At 45.6% G+C, this 18,033-nt stretch overlaps 1 protein-coding gene across 2 annotated transcripts in view; it reads right to left on the bottom strand.

The window, feature by feature from the left end:
• Window positions 1-18,033, bottom strand: part of SNX29 (sorting nexin 29) — a 530,502-nt gene that overhangs the window by 447,177 nt on the left and 65,292 nt on the right. For both annotated transcript variants that reach the window (XM_055339302.1, XM_055339303.1), the window contains exons 5-8: window positions 12,951-13,131; window positions 10,058-10,128; window positions 8,667-8,915; window positions 6,328-6,703 (exon numbers count right to left, since the gene is read on the bottom strand). In XM_055339302.1, the coding sequence (XP_055195277.1) occupies window positions 6,328-6,703; window positions 8,667-8,915; window positions 10,058-10,128; window positions 12,951-13,131 (877 nt within the window). The remainder of the gene's footprint in view (window positions 1-6,327; window positions 6,704-8,666; window positions 8,916-10,057; window positions 10,129-12,950; window positions 13,132-18,033) is intronic.

Genomic DNA, 18,033 nt, shown 5'->3' with positions numbered 1-18,033 from the left:
ACCACAAGCATCGGTGGGCCTCCCTCAAGTTCCCTCTTGGGAACCAACCAGACCGTGACGGGGCTAAAGATAGGAGGCCCATGCAGTCCAGATCCAGACCTCATGCATCCATTCTTCCAACCAGTGTTTACTGAGCACCTACTGTATTCCAGGCTCTGTGCTCACACAGATTTTGTGCTGGCCAAAGAGTCAGCCAACAGTGTTCATCTTGCCCTCAAGGAGCCTACAGTCTTGTAGGGCACCAGGACATGAATCCCACAATCCCACAAGAAGATGTAAGACAGCAGCTCAGATTTGCAGAGCTGGTCAGGAAGGCCATGGAAAGTTTCCCTGAAGAAGGGAGGTTAGAGGTGAGAGCCAAAGGCGAGAGCCACAGTTAACGGAGCAAAGAAGACAGAAGGGAGAATGCAGGAGAGGGAATGGCATGTTCAAAGTTCTGAAGCAAGAGGAAGCACGGAGTCCCAAGCTCTGAAATGATGTCAGCCACGTGACCTGGGGCTAGCATCCCTTCGCTTCACTGGTTCTCAAACCCTCATTAGTAAAAGTGCAGAATCAGACCAAATTGCATCTGGGTCCCTCCCAAGAAAAGGGGTCAGCTTAAAGATTAACCGGGCTCATACGACCAGTTATGTCGTCACCTTATCCACGAAGTACAAAAGCAACTTGGACCATCTTTGTCACACCAGCTGGTTCAGTTGAATTTGTTTGGGGAAGGATTTGCCCACAGGAGCATTTGCCTCTGGGCAATTAGGAAACAGTAATAAATGCCAGGCTGTATTTGCAGGGGACTTTAAAGTTTATAAAATCACTCTGTAACTCAGTTGTAAAGGAGCCTAAAACTTCTTTAGAGGAAGGATGGGAGGAGGGAAGGAAGGGGAGAAAAAGGGGACACAAGGTCCAGGAGATGCCATGACTCATTCAAGTTCAGCATCCTGGACAGAACGGAGGCTTCAGGGGTCTGAGCCCCCCATCTTTCAAACCCAAGTACGATGGGCCTTGTGGCTGCTGCCGACATGATATAGGTAGTTTTTTTCTTTTGATTTAGAGCAGAGATCAATACAATTTTTTTGTAAAGGACCAGACTGGAAATATAGGGTTTGTGCCCATAAGTATCCTTCTCTTTTAAAAAGTAACCACCATTCTCAGTTCGGGGGAGGATCTGGCCTATAGGCTACTTTGTCCCTGCTTTCAGAAGCCTGCCACTTAGAGATTTTCCTTTCAGCCCTCTCTAGGGGCTGTCTTTTAGTCAGACATTTGGCTCTGAGCAAGAAATGGGAAACAATCCTAACAGAACTGTGCAGAATCCATTATTTTATCCTGCAGGTCACATCCACAATGAGCCCCTCAGGAGCCAAAGCCACACTGGGATAGGGCTGTGGGGTGAACTGGGCTGTGCCTCTAGAATCAGCAGAGAACTGCCCTCCCGGGGCTCTGATCCAGCAGCTGGTGACAAGGGGGCTCCCAGACACCCAGGGGCGCTCCGGGGCGCCCCTCAGGAGAAAGCAGCAAAACCACCAGCCCTTTCTGGGCCACTGCACTGGCTCCAGGCAGGTGGGATTTTCCGCTGTTTATTCTAAGGGGAAATTTTGCCACTTCACTTCCCAGCAACATACCCAGAGTGCAGGTGAGGACAGGCTCCATCAGGTGAGGTTTTAGAACCCAAGCAAAAGTGCCCAAGGGCCACCACCCCCAATGTGATTTATACTGAAGTGAGTGCTAAGGCGGAGACCAATTCAGAGCATGGGCCATCATTGGCTTACTAACTCAATAACAGGTGCTGCTTTTCATTAGAAAAACCAAACGCTTATTTTAAAACCTAGAAAGTGCCAAAAAGAGGAGGGGGGCAGGGAATACACCAAAAGCCACACTCCCAAAAACAAAACTGACTTAGACACTCTTCCCTTGGCGCTTCTTTCTACACATACTTTTCTTTAGGACGTCGTAATGAAACTAATGCAGGACTCATAGTTTGCTTTTTTCATTCAATATTCATTCCAAAGTTGGTCTCCACACTATTGGCACCCTCTTAAATGTCATTTAAGAAGTTCAAGATCCTACCAGGTCATCGACAGAACAGCTGAATCACTATAGCCAACACCTGGAATTAATAAAATACTATATTAACTGTATTGGAATTAAAATGAAAAATTAAAAAAAAAAAAAGATGTTTGAGCCCTGAGACGCTAGGATGTTAAAGTGTAAGCTACAGAATAGTCGGCTGTTAACGGAGGTCAGCTCATGTTCTGCTTCTCTAAGTGCGGACTTTGGTATATATCTCTCCTCGGGGTAGAGTCCCAGTGAAGGAATGCTTAATCAAGTGGGATAAACATTTCTAAGGCTCCTGACATCGCGTCAGACTGTCTTCCCAGGGGGCTGTCAACACAGGGGGTGGCCATCTGTGAGGACGCCCCCAAGTGCACCAGTCATCCATCCCTCGGTTGGTGCCTTCTGTGTGCCTTGAACACACCAAGCGCCTGAGGACATGCTGAGCAAGCCCTCCCCCAGGGCGCTAACCCAGAGCTTGCCCTTTATCCAGTTATAAATCATGGCAAAATAGGGTGTCTACCGGCATTCTGTATTTGCTTAATTGCTAGTGAGGTAAAACATTTGTCCCTATGTTTGAAATTCTTTTTGAATTATGTTTTCACCCCACTTCCCTACTGGTATCAGAGGTCACATATGAAACGGCAGAAAAATCCCTTCCTGTAATAAACATACGATCCTCTTTTAAGAAAAAAACAAAAAGCAAACCGAATACATACAAATTTTGAGGTGGGAGGGACAAGATTTTTCCTCTGTAATCAAAGCAGTGGTTTAATTGCTAAGCAAACAGAAATGTAAACCCAACTTTTGGCCAACAGGGCATTTTGGAGACAATCACAGCCCTTCTCCGGGATGGGCCACCTTTCCCTCACAAACTTGGCTGTGCTGTTCAACTGCTCGGCCCCCTCTAGGCTCCTAGACCTTTCATGTGAACGTTAGTTTAAGATCCAAATGCAAGTATTACTCAGTAGGCCATGTCATCATCATTCCTCTGCTCTTCCTCAAGATGCTCTGCAGAACGTTCGATCAAGATCCTCCCCTTACGCCAGGGAGAGGCTGTCCATAACCTGCAGGAGGCCCAGTGGCCTCAAAGGGCCTGGACCCCTGGAAAGGTCACCTTGCACTGTTTTGTGTTTTACACATCACAATGCTGGAGGCACCTACCTTGGCTCACAAGCTGGCCTCCCCCTCAGGCTTCCCTCAATGGCACAGTCTGGTAGGAAGAGAGATGACTGTGTCTGAGGCCAAAAACACAGAGTGAATCAACTCAGGGACGCACTCACCACGGACACACAGAAGGAGACGGCACTTCCTGAAAGGCCCAGGTGAAGAACAAAAGGGGGAAGCTGCGGTAGCCTACTGTCAACTCAGCTAGGCCATGGTTCCAGGGTATCTGATCAAACATTATCCCAGTTGTCTCTGTGAAGGTATTTTTAGGTGAGATTCACACTTCAGTTACTAGACTCTGAGTAGATCAGATCACCCTCCCCACTTTGGCTGGGCCTCATGCAATCAGTGTAAGGTCTTAACAGGAAAAGGCTAAGGTCCCCCAGAGAAGAAGAAATTCTACCAACAGCCTGCCTCTGGACTCAAACTGCAACTCTTCCCAGGGCCTCCAGCATGCTGACCCACCCTACAGATTTGGGACCTGTCAAGCTTCCACAGTCACATGAGCCAATTCCTTAAAATAGATCTAGACAGACAGATATGGATGGACAGGCAGTAGTTCCCCTCATCATCCATGGGATATGTTCCAAGATCCCCAGGGGAGTCCTAAAACTGCACATGGTACTGAACCCTATATATACACTATGTTTTTCCTATCCATACACACCTGGAATAACGTTTAATTTATAAATAAGGCACATTAAGAGAGTAACAACACTAATAATAAAATAGAACAATTATAATAATAATCTGCGATAAAAGTTATGTAAATGTGGTCTTTCTCGCTCTCTCTCAAAATATCATACTGTATTACAGTCACCCTTCTTGTGATGACAGGAACTGATAAACTGCCTGCGTGATGATGAGATAGGGAAACTGAAGGACTCCATAAAAATCTGCTTTCTGCTCCTTTTCTTGCTTCTTTTCTTGATTAGACCCATACTTCTACTTTACACCTACCTCCTGATGCATAAAGCATCTGTCCTCCTTGTAAGGGACAAGGAGTTAATGACTTCATTAGAACAGGTAACGTCTGAGGAGGGACCAGGTAAGAATGACTGGAGGAAGTCACCATCTACATATTCTCATCAATGTGTTCTCCACTACAGGCACTAGACATCTCAACACCACGATCTCCTGGCTCCAAGGAATAACACCTGGATCCTCATGTTTGTTCTAACCAGTTCCTGGAAGCCTGAGAGGTTCCAGGAACCCCCAGACCCAGAACAAGGATGAGACTCCCTCCTTTCCTTCCTAGGTCTCCCAGACACTCTGTACCTGCCCTCTCTCTATGCCTACCATAAACTTTGCTTTCACCTCTTGCTGGATCACATTGGATTTCTAACCTGCATGCAGTCAGGGACTCCCTTGGCTGGTCCTATGGGACCCCCCTCTAGGTTCTTAGATCTGGCCAGCCAGCATCAATGAGATGAAGTGGGATGAAGGCACTGTGTAGTGTAGGCGTAAGCCAGTTCACTACCAACCTTGTAATAATCCATGAGGAGGAGGAGTATTTGCCTCAGGACCATGATTGGCTACAGGAAACTGAAACCACAGAAAGGTAACTGTGGCAAGTGGACTCACAGGTAAGAGGGGATCCCCTCCCCTTGGTTCTGCTTCTCTGGAGATCGACTCACACAGCAGGTCGCAACATGCAGTTCCCAGGTAGAAAGCACTCACCCCATGACCAAGAGCAACAAACGCTTCAGGGAGGTGACCCTGACCAACCCGTCAGGAGTAGAAAAAAGGCTTGTACATGAAAATATTCATTTCAGAATGGCTGATAACAAAAAAGCAAAAACAAGAACAACAGTAAAAGCCAACGACCTAAATACTGAACATCCAGGGGCAATATCCCCAAATCGTGATGTGTTGATCTGTCAACCAACTGATAGTCCTAATTATGTAGAAATGTGGGAAATATCTGACAGCAGAAGCTTGTGAGCACAGCACAACTGACCCTTCATCCCTGCTCTACCCACTGCTCTAACAAATCTCCACTCTCTGAGGAATCCCATCCTTCCATCCGTGAAGATGGTGACGTCCATTAGCCTCCCAGGGGAGCTCCTGGTGTTGTAGCAGGGATGCTCGGGGCCCACCCGGGCCCGGCCCACTGCAGAAGAACAACAAAGTGATGCTGCTAATACAGGTACCCATGTGAATGAAGATGAGAGCAGAGATCAGAAATAGGTATCATCTCATAAGAAAGAAAAAGACTCCTATTAGAATAGACGGGACTTGAGAAGCCTAGGGCCAGAGAGGCCATGCCCCACATCTCACACCTCAGTGTCATGGCATCTCCATGTTCCTCACTCACCAGCTGGGTTTGAAGCCGGGGGTGGTGGATGGCACCAGGCACTGCCATGCCCAAGCGAAAAGGCAAGCTAGTTCACTTGGCATTTGGAGTAAGACCAAACACAGGAATTCTCACAGAGCAGCCAGAGAGGCAGCAGCTGACCAAAGGCCTCCGCGCAATATCCCATTAACTCAGCAATCACTCTGAAAAGCAGGTGCTGTTTTTCTCCCAGGTTTCAGATGAGGTTCTGGGAGGTAAACTCATCCAACCTAAGCCATGCAACTAGTAAGTGAGAACCCAGGCTGTCTCGATTCCAAGATCCACACTCTTAACTAGGCTCTTCTGCTTGATGCCTTCTCGTGCATCAAGGCTCTTCCATAAACACTCATCTACTGCAACACCACCGTTAAAGCAGCAAGCTCAGGCAAAGTCCTGCTGTTCACACCCCTGTAGATAAACACAGAAACTGCCAGCGGGTGACTCTTGTCTAGAACAACGCTGCCTCTCTCCTGAGCTTCCTGTGCTAGGAGCAAGTTAGAGATACAAGGAATATCCAAGCAACAAAAACAAAAAACACATACATAAGGCAGGAATTTCAGAGCACCCATCTTGACACCAACTTTATAGTAAATACCTTCAAATATACTCCCTTCTGTTCATTCTCAGAAGGACAGTAAGCCCATGCTCCTTCTTCTTCAACCAAGATGAGAAAAGTGAATGATGCTCTTAAAACACACAGTGTGCTTGGATTTCACCCAATACTGTAGAAAAAGAAAGCCATTAATGCACCACCCTTCATTAAAATCTCAAGTGGCACTTACTTCTCAGGTGACCCTGAATGGCCCAGGCACTTCCTTCCTGACATGTTCCCATACACATCATCCTCGTTGTCATCCACATCTTCATCATCAATGCTTTTCACATCGAGCTTCTGGTACCCAAACTCCCCATTCAGAGATAGAGAATCGATTTTCCATGAGCTGCTGCTCTGACTTCCGTTGGAATTTGGGCCAAAGGGGCTTTCAAAGGCAGACATGATATTGATGGAGGAGCGGTCTGAGTTCTCCTCTGAGCTCTCCCCTGCCCCGGGTATCTTTTTAAAAACATCACCAGAGTTCTGCTCCTCTTCCTCATCATCAAATGAGATAATGTTGGTCACCTTCTTTTTCTTCTTCCGCTCCTTTTTACATTTGGCATCTGGCAAAAGAAGATATGGCATGAGGAAGCAGCAGGCAAGATAAAGCCATGATTGAGCCATTTTGCCTCTAGATTGTAGAAAATCCTCTACTATTCTCCTGAAAAATAAGATAAATTCAGATTTTCTTTTTTAAATCCTTGAGAAAAAAAAAGTCTGTCTACAGGAGACTGAGCAAAATAGATGTGGGGCTCTACTTGTGATTTAAACAAACACTCCATAGAGCATACATAACAATTGTCCCTTGTAAGTACTTCAAGTCAGAGAGATGAAAGGACTTTCATTGTTTCACTTTGGAAAATACTCCTAGCTGATTAATGAGACCAAGAATATCAATTTTGGGTGGTGGTCAACTGTTCAGCAGCCACCATTCATCCATCTCTGTAATGAGACTTCGCTGCTGCATGCATTGAGGGTGGCAACTACTTCACCACCCCCTTGGGTGTGGGCTGGTTCAGTGCTGATTTTACCAATAGCATGCAGCAGAGATAACGGTGAGTTCTAGAGCCCAGGCACCAGGATGTGCTGCACCCTCCTGGAACGCTGCTCTGAAACTCCCAGGGAGGGAAGCCAGTCTAGTTGATTAGAGCATGAGAGGCCACCTATAGAAAAACAGATGCCCCAGCTAACAGTGAGCACTACCTCTAGGCACATAAGTGGGACCATCTTAGATCTTCCAGCTCAGCCACCAGTTCAGTGCAGCCCTACGAGGGAGCCCAGGTGAAATCAGTGGAATCATCTTGCCAACCCACAGATTCATTAAAAAATAATAAATCGTGGCTCTTTCAAGCCACTGCATTTTGGAGCTGTTTGTTACACAGCAAAGACTAAGTGAAACAGAAATCAAGGCTGCCTTTGTAACCAGTACTTACAGAAGTCAGTCTCTTCACCCATCTGAATCATCAAACTTGGCTGTGAGACACTTTGAACTGACTCTAGAAATTCCATCTCATCTAAACCAAGGTGTGACATGGTGATGCTTCACCAGTGTATCAAACACTGAGACAATGTCAAAAGCAGTGAAAATGACACTCTTTGGGGTATACAAATTCCAGCGTCTTTGTCACACAAAGCCCTCAACAGTCCTCTTTCCTATGTCATTCGCCTAGGGTCTCTACTGGATAAGGAGCAGACAAGACAGATAAATCCAGCATATATACCAAAACCCCAAAAGATTCTGAGTTTTCACCACCATTAATAATTCCAAAAAGATGACCATGATTACTGCCTTGTTTAAAGGAATTTGAGAATATTAGGACTACATCCTTAAACCCCAAATTCCCTGTTTTGCTGTAGCAACACTCTGAATGTCCCAGAAGGCTCAAGGCATATTACAAAGTTCTCACAAAATGTATCTTAATTCAATCAATTTTCTTCCCCCCCCCCACCCCACAGCCTAGAGTCAAAGCTGACTAACTCTCCCTTTTTCCTTGGCATCCACTTAAACATCACCCTCCCCAATAGTGCACATTCTCCGTAGCACCCTATGCATTGCTTCCATCCCATTTATCAGAAGGATCATTACTTACTTGTAGAATTCGTCATTAAGTATCTATCCTTACCCAACCCAAGAGCCTGCAGGTAAAATGCTAGAGATCTTCCTGGTTCACTGCCAAGCACACAGAATGCAGTGAATGAACCCATGAATGAAGGGAATGAAGGAATAAATGAGTGAAGATCAAGCTCATCTGGCTTCATGAGACCAACACACCCTCACAGTCTTTTTGCTGTCATTGAGCTGAATGCTCTCCCACCCTATGGTCTTCACATCTCAACAAGGGTCTCAGTCCCTTTCAGAGGAAACAGGGGGAAGAAAAATATACATGAGTATGAACTGAAAATGCAAGTGCGTGAGACTTCATTCCCCTTGGCACTCTCAGACCACAAGTTGTGTCCCCCTCGGCCATGGTCAGCCATCCTCTGACCCAACCCCGCTGTTCAAGGTCCCACCCCGTTCTCACTCACCAGCGCTGACATGCTTGGACACAACAGGCAGGGGGTCGGTGTCCTGCTCAGGTTTGATGAGGATGGAGACAGCAGAGGATGCTGTGATCTCCCTGAAAAGGCTGCTCACTCCTTGTGTGGATTCCTTCAGCAAGGAGGTCACATTCTGTGTTGACTCCTTTAAGAGGTCTGAGACGGTGGGAGCAAACTTACTCTGCCCATTCAAATCCTTGTTGTCGATGTTAATTGCGAAGAGGATAGAGTTCAGACCTGCCCAAAAAAGGGAAAAGTCTGGAGTGTCTACCACAGGAAAGTCACACCTCCAACACAATAAATGAGTGGCAAACAATATAGCACACAAGAGGGGACACACTGATTTTAAGCACGAATTTAAAAACCTCCCACAAAATGGGGTCAGTAGAGATCAGCTATCACAGGAGGTAAGTCTTTCCAAATAGTCTCCCTATTGGTCAAAAATAAATAAGAGATCAACCCCAGGCTGATAAGACGTAAGTTCTGAGGTCAGACAGCCTGGGTTGGATCCCATCACTGCCACTTTCTAGATACCTTGGTCAAGCCACATACAACCTGAGCTTCAGTTTCCTTAGCTGGAAAATGGGGATGAGAATATCTCTTTCACAGGGTATTAAAGACAATCACCCACTAAAAACAGTTCAGCAAACAATCAAAAATGTGCACCAATAGCATTACTAGTATCACTTCAGGCAAAAGCTTGCACTGGCCTACACAGGAAATCACAGTCAAAGCCTGACTTTTCCTCATCAATGGGACAAGACGAATGTAACTCTCTCTCAGTACTTGGGACTTAGCATAAACCTTCAAGAAAGAAAAAAAATAGAGGTAAGGAAAGATTTGAAAGAAGCAAGTTACCCATTTCTGTTGGGCTCACCCTTTGAATGAGAGTCAAAAGATAAACAATCTAACAATTTGCCAACTAACATCAATCCAGGCTTTCCATATTGACAAATCATGTACATGACTCTTCACCACAATAGATTTTCTCACCGTCCTATGAAAGCAATTCCCATGCTAACAGAATCCCCACCTCACAGAGGAGGGAAGTAAAGTTAACAGAGCTCACAGGACCTGTCCCAGGTCAGGAGCCAGGAAAGGGTAGAGCCAGGTGTCAAAGCCAGGTCTTCTGCCTCCAATTCCCCAGGTCGTTCAAGGCCACAGCCAAAACCCACAACCCTATGCTTTCCCTGCCAGGATATACAACTCAAGATAAATGGACTCAACGACCAATGCCACTAAATAAAGGACAGTGACAAGTAACTCATTAAGTAGGGGAGGAGTAAGGAAAATCACAGCCTCCTTTGGAGTTATAAATTCCCAGCCGACTGCTCACCAAGCTTCAAGGACCCATCACTCCTGGCCTGAGCCAGGCTTACCTGCTGCCATGGTAGGAAGCATGCTAGATCTTTCTTCATCCATCACAAAAGACCAGTCTTCATAAAAAGTGCTGCAAGTTGAAAGAGAAAGGGAAAAAGTTCTGAACAGTGGTTCTCTGCATCCATCAGCCCAACAACTCCCTTACATGGTTCCCTAAAAATCTGTGCCTGGTCATCCAAGGTCTCTGCCAGGCTGAAGCTTCTGGTTATAAACAAAGGATTGAACGTATGATAAATTCCTCATTCATCCCCTGAGCTTGAGTGTACTGAAATAGGCATGAGATGGAAACTTGGTTATTTATGAAGCAGCAAAGAAGAAGGGCACAAACGGAGGGGTGGCATCCAGTCAAGCAATGTGTCTCTAAGACATAGGCAGGAAATCCAAGCTGGCCCCCTAGGTGCCATGACCGGGCTACCACAAGAGACAAATTCAGAACTAGAGTTCCATGGCTCCATCAACCAGAGCGTTTGTATGTAATAACTGCTTGGGCTGCAGACCCGAAAGTCCAAGTTAGCCCTAGAAAGGGCTGAGAAGACCAACGGGCCCCACAAATCTCAACCAGCAGAAGGGGAGGGGTCAGCAAGGCATCCAGGGCTTGTCCAAGCTCATCTGGCAATAATGGTACAGTCAGGGCTCTGAAGCAGGTGCCCCAGTCCAGCTCCCTAGCTCTTTACCTGACCCCTGCTAAGCAGTTGCAAGAAAATGCCCTCAACCCCTGACTTCCCTGCGAGGTCAGAGAACTTTCAATTAGTGGAGACAAAGCTCACAAGGCTAAAGCAGGGTCAGCGGCAAGGGACCTACAGTGCAGCATGAGATGGGATGTATTCACCGCCGAAGGGACTGAGTACAACAGACAGAACAAAGGAATGCCCCATTTCTGATACACTTACCCAGCAGTGTCGGTGCAAGCGCAAACTACATGTTCAACCTGGCACTGCCACTCTACCTCTAATTCCCAACACTGGGATTCTTTAATAATCTGGGCCAGTTTCCGTGCATGTAAAAGAATTTGGTTTTCCCACATCTAGTTAGATAAGTAACTAGAGATTCAGCTACGTTCAACTGTGATTCTAACAGCTGGATTCACTCTAATTGCTCATCATTACAGTCGACCTTGATAATGAGTTGTACAACTCTGAACTACTTGCAAATGATCTGCTGGAAAAAGCTTCGTGGAAATTCATTTTAAGAAAGAGGAGTATGTTCTCCTCAACTAAAACTGCTTAATGCTCAGGGTAGGGTGGCACCCAGACATTCACAGCTTCTGGGCTCATACCTAAGCATCACACAGGTGCAGTCAGCACAGTGGCCCCACAGCCCGAGCGTACAGCCAGACAAGGCACTACAGGCAATGTCAGTGGGAGAACTTCAGAAGTATTTGTCAGAATCTTTGTGCACAATCCAGAACATCAAATGAATTGCTGGTAGACAGGTGACCACGAACAGCGCACACACACAAACAGATGAGGAAACAAGCCAGGGAACACAGGGCAGCATATAAAACCATGGGAATGCATCACGGCATGAATGAAATTCCAGCTTATTGAATTAAATGAAATTAATTCACTCAAATTAAATCCTCACTGTTGAGGATCCAGACACTGCTAATGTGGAAGCTATTCAAGGAACCAGTGCAGGACTGATCACTGTCCCTCTGCACCAGCAAGTGACAAAACACATGTCTAGTCCACCATTCTCAGACAGTAAATAACAGCCACTGACATAGAGTCATTAACATCATGAGTACAGGAAAATGTCAGCACTGTCACATGTTTCTGAGAGGAACATGGCTGACAGTACTACGGTTGATGCATATTCAGTACCCTCCCCCCATTGCTATGAGACAGCACATGCCTCACCTTGCTGAGCCAGGCTATGGCCATGTGATTTGCTGGCCAGTGAAGTGTGAGTGGAAGTGAAGTATCTCTCTGGGCAGAAGCTTCAAAAGCCAGTGTTCAGTTCAACCACAGTCCCTTTTCCTACCTTGACATTCACAAAAGCATTTGTCAAGATGGAGCCTATGTCAGCCTGGGACCCTGGGATGGGAAACCCCGACTCATCCATGACAGACATGCAGCAGAGGGAAGAAGTAAACCTGGTTGTCTCAAGCCACTGAGGGTTTTATGATGTTTGTTAGAGCAGCATAAACTGACCTATACTGATAGAGTGAACTGTAGGTTTACGATCAAGGGGGAAAAAAAGAAAACATCATAAAATAATTTTTTGGGTTTTTTCCTTTTTTTTTTAAGATTTTATTTATTTATTCATGACAGAGAGAGAGAGAGAGAGAGAGAGAGAGAAGCAGGCTCCGTGCAAGGGATCCCGGGTCTCCAGGATCACACCCCAGCCCAAGGCAGCGCTAAACCGCTGGGCCACCGGGGCTGCCCTGTTTTTTTGTTTTTTAAGTAACAATTGACTTTTCTGCCCAGCACAAAACTTCCTTATTTCTTTCAGTCAGTTTGGGATTAACCTCAAAAACAAACAAACAAATAAACAAACCAGAAGGAATTGCAAAGAACCCAGCACAAAGGAAAAGCAAACACAAAACAGCACTAAATCCCCAATTTAGTCTGAAAGCAGCCCAAATTAAAATTCCACCAAGTGAAGAGCAGGCTGTGCCCTGGGACAACAACTCTCTCCACATCCCACACCTAAATAACAATAAGCCTTTATGGAGTACTTGCTGGATGCAGGTGTCATGCGAGTCCTTTATGAGCATTCATTCTCTTGCTTATTCTCTGATCATCTGTGCACAGCGAATAAACTGGGACCATAAAAGGGGAACCTGGGTGTCCCCAATGGGGAGACCAGGATGCAAACCCAGGCAGTCAGTTTCTGCAATTCCGACCTGTCAGTTACGGTTATGCTTCCCCCGAAGCCCATCCCACGTACCTGAGCCTGCTACGGTCGGCCAGGAGCATGTGCAGGTAGCGCTCCAGAGAGTGTTCATTGAGGGCACAGCGCAGCCAGGCCCGGCCGCGGCCCACATCCGAGGCAATGTGGTGCAGGGAGTAGAAGCGAGGCAGCTCGTGCTTGCTGAGGACCTCCTTCACATAGAACCAGAACACCGGCTCTGCAGAGACAGGGATGAGCATGGTAGCACTTGGTCTGGGACGCACATCGTTCTAGAGTGACGTTCCCTAGGCATTTTTCAGGACTTTGAGTTCTTTCCTTAGCACAGAAAAGGAAGATACCATAGAGTATAATTTTGCACCTGGGTTTGTTTCTTTACTTGTCTAGATCATGAACGTTTTCCTGTCACATTTAAAGATCTTTGAAAACATGATTTTCGATGACTTCCCAGCCAAACATATTTAAGTATTTCTCTACTTCTGGGAACATGATATATTGCCCATTTTCCCTACATACTGCTTTGAACATCATTGTCCATAACTGTCCTCATTTCAAGTTCCTTAGAAAAGATTTCCATATGTCTGAGAATAGGAACAGATTTAAGGCTTTAATGGAAAGCTAGGAAAGTTTGTTTTTATTCACAAAGTAGTTACTGGATCTCCTCACATCCCACCTTTTTCATCCACATGCACACAGATTTATTCATAATTTTCACTCTACTATATACCTCATGTTGTAATCAACTTTTGTCACATAAGCTCATCAAGCCTTTTTCATGCTGTCAATAATAACCAGTAACACCAGCAAGGGCTGCTCCTGTGTGCAGAGCACCAGCAAAGTACCAGCCACTGCACTGAGGCCTTGACGGCCGTCCGCACTCCTCATAAGCACCAAGGCCATCTCTATGTCAAAGACAAAGTCCGAGGCCTGGCCAAAGGGTCAGTAAGCGGTGTGGCAGAAGGAGGCCTCGGAGCTACATGACTGCAAAGCACTAACTCTGACAGCCTTGTGTGGGGACAGAGGGCTCTACCCTCTTCAAGATAATCGTGTTCACACCTGCTCAGTATCCCACGGGAAAAAATGCTGAGTCTTTGCTGGCAGATGGGAATTCTCATCCAGGAGCTAAATAGGCTTATAGACCCCTCTGAGAATGAAACAAGATCTTTCAACATTCCTTCTAAAAGAATATAAATATACATATCTCCATTAACTGGACACTGGCTTAAGTTTACTTAAATGATTCAGTTCAGCTCAGGTAGCATGGACTACATTCCTAATGGGAGCCATGGACCGGCCACAGCTGTTGGATGAACAGGCCACAACAAGGGTTCATCCCTAACAAAGCTTCCAGTCTAGCAGGCTGGGCGACTGGGAAGAGATCCATCAACAGAATGACCCTGGCAGCTCACTCAGCCATGCCACGCTTCGGATTCCTCTCCCATAAAGTAAGCCCCAAAGTATAGAATCATCCAGAGATACTAGGGTGACTGGAGAAAAGGGAAGTAGAGGCTGAGCACGCTGGTCAGACCATGATGACCAACCACCATCTGCTTAGTGACTACCTTCTCAAACGAGAGCGACTGCATCGTTTCCTCTTCTCCTTTTCCTGATAATGGCAAATAAATGCACATGTATGCATATCTGTGGATGAAGCCAACCTCTGAATCAGTTTGAATAAATATCTCAGGAATGACTGGGGAAACCAACAGTGCGGCTCATTTAGGACTACGTTCTGTTTCAACCCCTAAATGCCATGCACAAATCCCCTTCCCGAACCCATGAGATCAGTCCAGACCACACAAATGTGTAACGGCCTTTTTTCCACTCAAGACTTCTCTCAGAAACCAGGACGGGGGAACGGTGAGAGCAATACCCTGGGCCAGCAGGCCAAGAACTTGTTTTGAAACATGCCAAACAACCATCTGGATCTCTATCATGATTCAAATCAGGTGACTCTCACCTGCATCTGGTCTTTCTGGAGAACTGCCGTGACCTCCCTCTGACCTTGAATGCACACGAAACACTTAACGTGTGTTTTCACCTTTCAATTTTGCAAATTGCTTAGTGCTACAGAATCCGTCTAAAGCCTGCCAAAGCGATGCCAACGATGATAAGAATTATCCCAGCAGGGCTCCACTTCCACTGCCAGCATTAATGTGGTCTATTTCAAGTGCAGCTCACCTGCCACTTAACGCTTGCAGTGTCCGTAATTTAATTTGGGGCTATATACCGATCTCTTATTGCTCTGAAACCAGGGGGTAACTCCAGAAGTGGGTGAGGGTTTCTGGTTCTCCGAACACCTGAACACCATTTGCCCACAAGAACAAGAGCCTTGAAAAATATAAAATAATAAAAATAAAAATAAATAAAATAAAAATAAATAAAAAAAAGAACAAGAGCCTCGGAGAGGCAGTTGAGGCAAGCCCCCTCCAGGGACACTTGTCAACAGAGGGGGAATCTAACATTACACGTCCGCTGGTAAATTTTCTTGCAGGCCTAGACTGTAAGAGATGCTGAGATATTCTGGAGGACAAAAACCCGGACACAAATTCTAATTCAGGCACTGTATGACCTTGGGCAACTTTTTTTGTCATTCGTTTTCCTCATCTGTAAAATGGGGATCGCAGTACCTACCTTTAATTTATGATGAGGGGGAAAAATGAGAAAATAAAGCATATGTGTAAAGTGCTTCATGCCAAGGCAGCACAGAAAGCAAAAAGCACCCCTCCCCTTTACCCCCAGTAGCTGCATCCCCCTTTCCTAGGAGAACAGCACCCCACCTGGTTCCCTGTGAAGTTGCCTTCAGCACTATGCACCTCTCCTCCCACAGGGCTGGACAAATAACCCAGACTGGACAATCACTCAGCCAAGAAGAATGTGTGCCACAACTGGCCTCATTCAACCCACCCTTCTCCTGCCCTGGTTTGTTATTTTGAGCACCGTGATTTTTTTTGTATTAATTTTGACTTTTTAAAAATATTGCATGAAAATGTTATGCCTCTCAATTGCTGAGTTTTTTGGTGCTGGGACCTGGACCACAGTGTTCTCCTCACAACTTCTACCTGAAACACCAGAGGAGAGACCTTGTCTCCTTAGAGAACTGAAGACAGGAAACAATGGTCTAAAGGCCAAACCTGGCCTACTACTTGTCTTTGTAAGTGAAGTTTTATTGGAACAGTCATGCCCATTTGTAGACATAGTGTCTGTGGCTGCTTTCCAGCTACACAGTCATAGCTGGGAAGTTGCTACAGACACCTAAGGCCCACAGAGTCCAAAATACCTACTATCTCATCCCTTAAGGAAGAAGTTTGCCATCCACTGTTTTAGAAGTAGGTGCTCTAATAATCATGTAAACCTGGAACCACCTTCCCTCCCTTTCATGTAGATTATGCCCACCTGGGAAAGACACCTACCCAGACAGAAGCAGGGCTGAGAGGCAGAGACAGATGTGGGGGATGCTGAGCCCCTAAACCCAGTTCTCCCTCCAGTCTTCTTAGTTCCTTGAGGTAGTAATGCCCTTTTTTGCTGAAGTTGTCTAAGTGGCTTGCTGTCACCTACAAAAGCCTGATGCAATGAGAGAGGGTATTCTCCAGTCATCTGATAATCATTTACAGAGGAGGGGCAACCCTCCAGGCACTAAGCAGGACCTAGGTGCATACAAGTGACAAATGCATCCCTCAAAAATAAAAAATAATTTTTTTTTTAAATACCATGGCTCAATGAGAAACAGAAAACCAACTACAGGGAACTAGGCTCTTAATAAACAAAGGCTTAATTTTCTCACAGATTTAGTCTGGAGGTAGACAGCTGATTCAAAGGCTCTGTCATGGGCAGAATTTCCGACCTCTTGACCTTCACCGCACTGTCACAGAGAACTGCCACCACCCTGGGTATCCCATCGACAATCGGAGCAGAAAGAAAGAGGACAAGATAAAGCCAGCTCTATCACCCCTTTTTGAAGAAAAGGATAAGTAATCTCAGAAAACCAAGAGGAACAGAGATCTAGAATGTCAAGACTAGCTGAATCACTCATGATCCATCACCCAGGGGATATCCCATGGCCCCGAGCAAAATCAAGGTTCTGTTAAGCCGAAGAAGAAATGGGGAAAACTAACAGAATCACCCATACATGCCATCAAGGATTCCAGGAACAGAAGGCAACCAAGTACTCCCTTCTAAACCAGCCTCAGGCTTAGGTGACCCCAAGGGCCCCTCAAACCCCAGTCACATCCAAATCTGGAGGAGCCTGACTACAAGACACAAAAAGATCAGCAAAGCAGAGTTCCTGACTAGAGGCCGCAGCTTTGTCACTCAGCCATCTCCCAACCAGCCACAGGACTGCCTCCGGAAACTAGGACTCAGGAAGTGTGGTTTAAACATCACATAGTAAAGACTTCTTAAAAGTCTGTAAACGTGATACTTTTTTTTTTTTTTTGCTTTCTAAAAATTGTGGTAAAATATAGATAATAAAATTTAGCACTTTAACCATTTTTAAGTGCATAATCCAGGGGAATTAAGTACATTCGTGGTGTTGTGCGACCATCACACTATCCATTTCCAGAACTCTTCCATCATCCCAAACAGAAACTCCATACCCAGGAAATGATAACTCCCTCATTCTCCCCTCCTCCCAGCCCCTAGGGCTCTCTATTCTCCTTTCTGTCTCTGTGATTCTGACAATTCTAGATAGTTTGTATCAGTAGAATCATACACTATGGGACCTTTCATGTCTGGCTACTTTCACCTATCAGAATGTCTTCAAGGCACATCCACGTTCTAGTATTTCTCAGTATTTAATTTATTTCTATGACTGAATAATACCCTATTATGCATATATACCACCTTTTTATTCATCCATTCATCTGCCAAAAGACATTTGGGTTTTTCTATCATTTGGTTCTTAGAATAATGCTTCTAGGTACATTCATGTATAAGTGTGTTTGAGTCCCTGCTTTCAATTCTTTTAAGTCTGTATTTAGGAGTATTTAGGAGTAGAATTGCTGGATCATACAGTAATTCTAGGTTTACCTTTTTGAGGAACCACCAAACTACTGTCAATGGTGGTTACACCATTTTACATTGATGTATCTTTTGTTTGTTTTTGAGATGAGATTGTCTTTAT

The sequence above is a fragment of the Nyctereutes procyonoides genome, unplaced genomic scaffold, assembly GCF_905146905.1.
Source record: "Nyctereutes procyonoides isolate TBG_1078 unplaced genomic scaffold, NYPRO_anot_genome, whole genome shotgun sequence".
NCBI classification, from domain to species: Eukaryota; Metazoa; Chordata; class Mammalia; order Carnivora; family Canidae; genus Nyctereutes; species Nyctereutes procyonoides.
This window is presented reverse-complemented; position numbering and strand designations above follow the sequence as displayed.